At 61.5% G+C, this 6,851-nt stretch overlaps 1 protein-coding gene across 1 annotated transcript; it reads left to right on the top strand.

The window, feature by feature from the left end:
• Positions 1-1,542: 1,542 nt before the first annotated feature.
• Positions 1,543-6,525, top strand: MNEG_4985 (ATP-grasp domain containing 1; the record flags this gene model as incomplete). The annotated part of the gene is made up of 12 exons (XM_014046535.1): positions 1,543-1,650; positions 2,025-2,130; positions 2,475-2,576; positions 2,817-2,864; positions 3,090-3,220; positions 3,460-3,555; positions 3,924-3,996; positions 4,422-4,534; positions 4,928-5,031; positions 5,472-5,611; positions 5,948-6,036; positions 6,382-6,525. 12 exons carry the CDS (start codon positions 1,543-1,545, stop codon positions 6,523-6,525), a joined length of 1,254 nt encoding a protein of 417 aa, XP_013901989.1.
• Positions 6,526-6,851: the final 326 nt, after the last annotated feature.

The following is a 6,851-nucleotide window of genomic DNA, read 5'->3' as shown; positions in this document are numbered from 1 at the left end:
CCGCCGTAGCCGCTCCAAGCCCAGCACGCCGGCTGTGCGCGCGGGCGCCTCCGCCCCCCAGCCCCGCCGCCTCCCACCCCACCCCTCAGCGGCCCCCTCCCCCATCCCACGCAGCTTTCGGTCAATCACTTCCCATCCCCATATCCCCTCTTCAAGTAACCCTCCTGCACTTCCCGCCTGGCCGACTCTAAACCCCTCAGTTGGATTACGAGGTTCACCCCCAGCATCGCCGAGACCAGAAGGAGCGACTGCCGGAGCCAACCGTCGCGGGCACGGTGCGGCGCGCGCGTGCGTGCGTTGACGAGCGCCGGCCCTCAGCGACGCTGGCCCCACCGGAGAGCACGCCACTGGGATGGCGCCACATAGACGACATTTGCTGTCCCGCGAGGGCACGGGAAACTGCTTGCCCTCTCAAGCATGCATGAATGCGAGGATCAAGACCAGTTGCGGGCGCATACACGCACGCACGCATTCGCACACTCATCCATGCACCGACGTACACAGACGCACGCACGCAAGCAAGCCTTCAGACACATATGCACACGTTCACATACACACGCACCCCCACACGACCGCATGTCATTCACCATCCATTTGCAGCCCGGCAGCTTCCGCTCCAACTTCATCACGCCGGCTGTGATAGGCAGCCTGCCCAAAGGCCTTAGTCATACTGAGAAGGCGGGCATCGCAGCGAACTCCTGGACGCCCTCTCCTGCGGCACAGCGTCTGGCAGAGCAGCCAGAGGTGGGCAACGCGCATTGCGTTGCACCCCCACTGCAAGGCGCCGTGCAGGCTGGCGTGCCGCATGGGCGCTGTGCATGCTCGGTCGCGTGCTGCTGAGCGGCCACCCATCAATCTAGGGAAGGTGCAGGCTGGGGCGCTCGCGCTGACGCGTGTCGCCGCGGGTGTTGGATGCAATTGCAGGCACTGACGCCGGGGGCGGGGGCGGCCGCGGCCGCGCTGGAGGCGCTCAAGGGGTCTGTGGTGGCGTTCGTCACCGCTGGTTACAGCGGGAAGAGGTGGGCCGGCGTGAGGGCGCTGGCTGAAGCTTCTTGGCTCAGATAAAGAGCAGCAGGTCGTTAAAGAATTGTGACTCGTCCCACAACCGAAGACTGGCACAGCTTGATACGGCGGTGCGCCGGATGCTGCATCACTGCAGCTCAGCGCTCTCGAGGCCTGGCTGACACCAGGCACAGGCCCCCACGCATGCCACCTGGAATGCCGCTCTGCTTGGCAGGTTCGTGTTTGAGCGTGCCAAGCAGCTCGGCGTGCGCACCGTCCTCCTCGACGGCCCCGACAGGCGAGGCTCTTACGCAGGAGGCCATCCGCCTGCCCGTCTGCCGCTTTCGACCTCAACCTGGGTCGCCCCTGCTGCTGGTCAGCCGGCCGCACACCACTGCTTGTTGTGTAGCAGCCCCCAGAATTACGGCCCACCACGGACGAAAGATATCTGGATCTATAAACCGAACCTGTGCTGCCCCGTCCAAATCTGACCCCCTCCCGCCCCCGCCCTACCTGCCCTTCATCTCCTCTCAATCGACCATGACCCTCCTCAGCTGGTCGCGCACCCTCGTGGATGAGGGTCTGGCCGAGAAGTTCATACCTATTGACTTTGCAGAGGCGGACACCGTGCTCGACAGATGCCTCGAGGTGCGGTGGTGAACTGGGGGCGTGTATCTGGTTGATGCGCCTTGCCGTCACATCAACTGCGGTCGAGAGTCCCCCGTGTGCAGCTACATAGCCGCCACAAAGGAGTTAAGTTCTGTGCAGCGCCCGTGACTTGATGTTGCCCAGCGGCAGGACTGGCCCGCGCTGATCGCGCAGCCGGCTGTTGGCGACAGGCCCGCTCAAGCCTGGCAGCCGCCGGTCCCCTGGCTTGGCCCTGGGAAGTGTGCAGTCTTCCTTCACTGTCACCAAGCGGGTCTCACCGTTGCTCTAGAATCAACACCCCGCCCTTGCTGCCATGTCATGCATTATGCATGGTCCCGCCGCCCTTGTAACTCCCCCTCCCACAACACATGCAGGCGCTGACCGATGTCAGGGCGTCCATCGGGCTGGACGGGGTCACGACATACAACGAGTTTGCGGTGCAGCTCGTCGCGCGGCTGGCTGAGCGCCTGGGTCTGCCAGGTGCGTGCGTGCGTGCACGTGCGTTTGTGTGTATGTGTGCGCTGTGTGTGTGTATGCATGTGCATCTGGGAGCGCGCGGCGTCCACTCTATGGCCCCGCGTAGTGCTGGCGCTGACGGGTCTTGTGTCGTCGACGGCTGTGATGCATGGGGCCTGCTGCATGCTCCACCACGTCTGTGCGTGGCGCCTCAGTTGCTGTGATTCCCTGCTGAGGCGCATCAGCAAATGGGTGGAATTCTCCATGTCTGGTTTTGCTGGGTCTCCGCAGACCCTGCTACTACCTCGCCCACTCAGACCACTCATTAAAGCACACCAACCTGGGCTCGTTTCCCCTGGCCTTTGCAGGCAATTCGCCGGCTGCCGTGGACCACGCACGCGACAAGGGGGCCACGCGCCGCATCATGTCGGCCGCCAACCTGCCGTCGCCGAAGCACACGCTCATCAACAGTGCGCCCCCGCCGTGCCTAGCGCCCAACCCCACACCTCGCCTGCAACACATTCTCGCGCGCTGCACAGCTGAGCACACCACCCTCCCTTTGCCAGTGGCGAATGCGCCATCGGGGTTTGGTAATCCAGTAGGTATTGCATGCTGTGGGTCATACGTGATTGGCCAGCAGCTGCCCCCCCTCCCCCACAAATTCGGTACCATGATCAGCGGCATCCCGACTGACCTTTTCCTGTGCTCAGGTCCCGAGGAGGTGGATGCCGCAGCGGCGCACGTTGGCTTCCCAGCAGGTGCGGTGTTGATGCGTGCTGCTGGCTGCTCAGCTGTCCTGCTCAGCGCGTCCGTCCTGGGGTGGCAAGACCGCCTTCCTCGCTCTGGTCGCGTTCGGCTTCCCTTTGATTGCCTGCAATCATCAAAGCAGCGTGCTTCACTCACACACGCACGTAAGCCTCTCAAGCCCCCACCTCCAAAAACCCCACTGCACCCTGTACCTCGTGACCTGACTGCATCTCCAGTGATCAAGCCGATTGCGGCGGCCGCGTCCATGGGGGTTGTGCGGGTGAACGATCTGGACGAGCTGAGGTCCAAGGTTGCCGCCACGCAGAGCCAGCTGTCGCGCCTGTACCTGGATGACGAGGTGGGGCGGGTGGGTGCAGTTTGGGGATCAAGGGGTACCCAGGCCCCGTCAGTTTGCAAAGCTTGCAAAGAGTCAGTGCCAGTCGAGCTGTCCGTTGACTGCATGTCAACCAGAAACATCACGCAAAAGGTATTTGACACGTACGTAATACAGGTATGTGCGCATGCACGCACTCCCACACACCCACCAACACACACCCCCCACACACACACACTTTTACACACACGCTCTCATACTGCTGGTCGCAGGGCCACATCCAGACAGCAGAGGAGGGGGTGGTGGTGAGTGCGGCCGACAGGGCCAAGCTGGCGCAGCTGGTGTCGCAGACTCTCATGATGGAGGAGGTGAGGGGGTTCGAGCGCGCGTGGGCTTCGTCAACTTGCTTTGAGTGAGAGTGATTCGATCGTCCATCAACAATACGGTGTGAGTCCACACCGTGTTGTCTAGTTGACACACACACACACACACACACACACACACACACACACACACACACACAAAACGCCCAGCACAAGGGCGTTGTGTTTGGTAGTGACAGCTGGTGGGGTCGGAGGAGGGCAGCCGGAGACCAAGTGAGGGAAGCAGCGCCCAGCCGCGCGGGACTCGTGAGTGTTACGCACGCATGCACAACAAACCCACGATGACTCGTCCTTTGTGTCTCAGCAAGCATCGCCATGCACCCCCTTGCCATTTTTACAACACGCAAATGCAGTACCTTGATGGGGGCGAGGTCGACGTGGACCTGGTGATGAGCGGGGGAGAGTGCACCTACGGAGCCATAACCGGTGAGCGATCACACCCAGATCATTGCAGATCACCTCAGATCGCCCCAGCTGCCCATAGCCTCTGTCGGTTCATGACATCACTTGCGCTTGGGCGCCCAATGTGAACAGATGCGGCCCACTCAGGCATTTCAACAAGCGTTTTTTGCGAGGTTTGCATTGTTTGAGGAGCGGCACCCAGCAGCCACCCACCCAGGCCAACTGGTACGCTCGCCAAAAGCCTTTGCCAGCGCTCTGTGGCCCCGAGTTGTCGTGCCAACTGGCAAAGCTTGACCACCCCTTGCATATCAGTTCGAACAAACGTCGGCAATCAAAGGGCGCAAGGCCTGCCTCACAGAGACCCAACAGCACCCCATCTCCTATCCCGCCGTACCTGCGTGTAGTTTCTTTAACCGAATGCATTTTCTGACTGGATGCACCTATCGCAGACAACTGGCCCACCATCGAGCCGTACTTTAACGAGACCGGCTCAAACTGCCCGTCGGTGCTGCCGCTGGCGGACCAGCGCGCCCTTATCGACCTGGCGGTGGCGACGGTGCAGGTGCGGGCCTCTTTTATTGCGCACGTGCATGCAGGAGTGACTTTGAAACAGATATCATGCTTGTGCCACCAGCAGCTGACCGTTCCAGCCCCCAGCACGGGTCCTCATTTGTCGAGGGGGGACGGTTGTTTAATGACCGCCCGCATGACATTCGCGCATGACTCATCCCTCGGAACGCGCTTTATTCGGGGCCGTTGTTGCCCAGGTCATGGGTGTGCATATGGGGCATGTTTGGCAGAGGGGCTGGGCAGGGTGGCTAGCAAACTGACCAAACGAAGGTACCTGGCTGTTTTGCAAGCAACAAGCAGGCAGAATTCACACCACAACTCACAAAAAACCACGTGATAGGCACTACTCCTTGCCCCTCTCCCCCCCCCCCTGCGCCAAACCCAGGTCCTGGGGTTCAAGCTGGGCGTGTTCCATGTGGAACTCAAGGCCACCAGCAGGGGGCCGCGGCTCATCGAGGTCAACGCACGCATGGGGGGAGGGGGCGTCAGGTGGGCGCGCGATGCTTGTGACCGCCGGTGGGGGCAGGCGCGGTGCTGCGACGTCTGTTGCGCGGTAGTCGGAGTTTCATGTGCAGCGCAGACGCTGTGTTGCAAAAAAAAACCCGACCCGGGACGCCGAGCGTTGCTGTGCAGTGCTCTTGAGTCTGCGCGTTTTGAATCCCAGGGCTGGCCGGGCGTTCCCGAGTGCAGGGCATATGTTTCTGGGTTGCCTCCCCATTGGGAGGTCATGAACTGGTCACCCCTCATGATCTACGCCCGCACATCTAAATGTGCGCCTGTGCTGTGCGCAGGCCCGCTCACGTGCGTTAGCATTCATGCAAGGGCAATGCTTATGCTCTGCCAGAATGGGTTTGTACCCCTACTCTGCACAGAGTGCGCATGTACCGCACTGACTGGTCTGCTGAACCCTGAACACGAATCCGTCGCAGGGACATCAACCTGGCCGTCTGGGGCGTTGACCTGGTTGACCAGCACCTGCTGGCCAGCGCGGGCCTGCCGGCGCGGCCGCTCATCGCGCAACGCCCGCTGCTGCGGCTGGCGGAGTACTCTGTTAACGCGCCAGCCACAGGTTTGCGTGGGTTTGGGATGCTGGCGGCTCTGGGCCGCGCTTCTTGCAAGTTGTGGGGGAGAAGAAGTGTCGTGCGGCTGGTAACGCCACTTTGTTTGTGCCTGACCGCATGGTATTCGAGAAGCACAAGATGCTTGTGCTTTTTCCGGACTTTTGTAGGGGTTGCATGGGGTGGCAATCGACTCAGTCGGTTGCCGCTTACGTGGCGCGTGTTGTCCATCCACTCCCTGGCCTTACCCGCAAATGCCATCACGCCGCCCCACTTGCTGCTTGCTCCCTGCCCTTATACATGGTCCCTCCACTCCAACCCCCTGAAACCAACCCCCAAAACCTTAGGCGTGATAGAGTCAACAGACTTCCTGGAGCCCTGGGCTGGGCTGCCCGGGATGATCTACGCGCGCCCCCTTGTGGCGCCGGGCGACAAGGTGCGTCGCGCGCACACGTGTTGCAGGGGCCATGCCAGAATCGTTGCAGCTACCTGCGGCGTGAGTGCAGGACATGCCTGAGAGGCTGAATCCAGACCCTTTCCTGGTCGCTGCCGCTGACCGCAGGCGGGTTGGGTAGTTGGGTCTGACGTCACAGTCTGCCCCTTCAAAAAGGAAATCCAGATCGTGTCCTCCATGCCTGCAAGTATCAGTCACCATGTGCGCACCTGCACCTCTTTGCCGCATCAAACGTACGGTAATGCTGCCTTGAAACGCCACAAACTCGTCAACATGCAATGCCACACCTCGTCGTTTTCTCCCCCTCTGCCCTCTCAAAACGCACAGGTCATCAGCATCGCCGACGGCATGCCGACCTGGGTGTATGAGGTGTGCGCCGCCAAGCCGACGGTCAGGGAGGCCATCGCGTTCGTCAAAGACATCGAAGCCAAGGCCGTCCTGCCCATCCGGCCGCTGCCCGCGGCCGTGTGATGGGGGGTGTCGGCGCGTCGACCGGCAGCGCTGGCGTGCACGCCGCCGCCGAGGCAAAGCTCAGCGTCTGTGTGCGCAGCTATTACTGCTTGCCCGGAGGACTGTGGTCGGCAGGCAGTGGTCGCTTTGTGCGCATGTGCAAGGCTATTCACGTTGGTGATTAAATGATTTGTCGCTCGACTTTGACCGCTTGCGTGCCACGTACTCAACAAAGTGACAGTATTCGTTCATCTCCGGCACCAGCCGACACTGTGCATTCTTGTGATTACTCAACACCGCGTGTGGTGCCTGTCCGTATGGGCTGAGTCAGTGTGTGGCGCACACAT

Source organism: Monoraphidium neglectum (genome assembly GCF_000611645.1).
Source record: "Monoraphidium neglectum strain SAG 48.87 unplaced genomic scaffold scaffold00721, whole genome shotgun sequence".
Taxonomy (NCBI): domain Eukaryota; kingdom Viridiplantae; phylum Chlorophyta; class Chlorophyceae; order Sphaeropleales; family Selenastraceae; genus Monoraphidium; species Monoraphidium neglectum.
The sequence above is the reverse complement of the archived record's forward strand: the minus strand, read 5'-3'. Positions and strand labels throughout refer to the sequence as shown.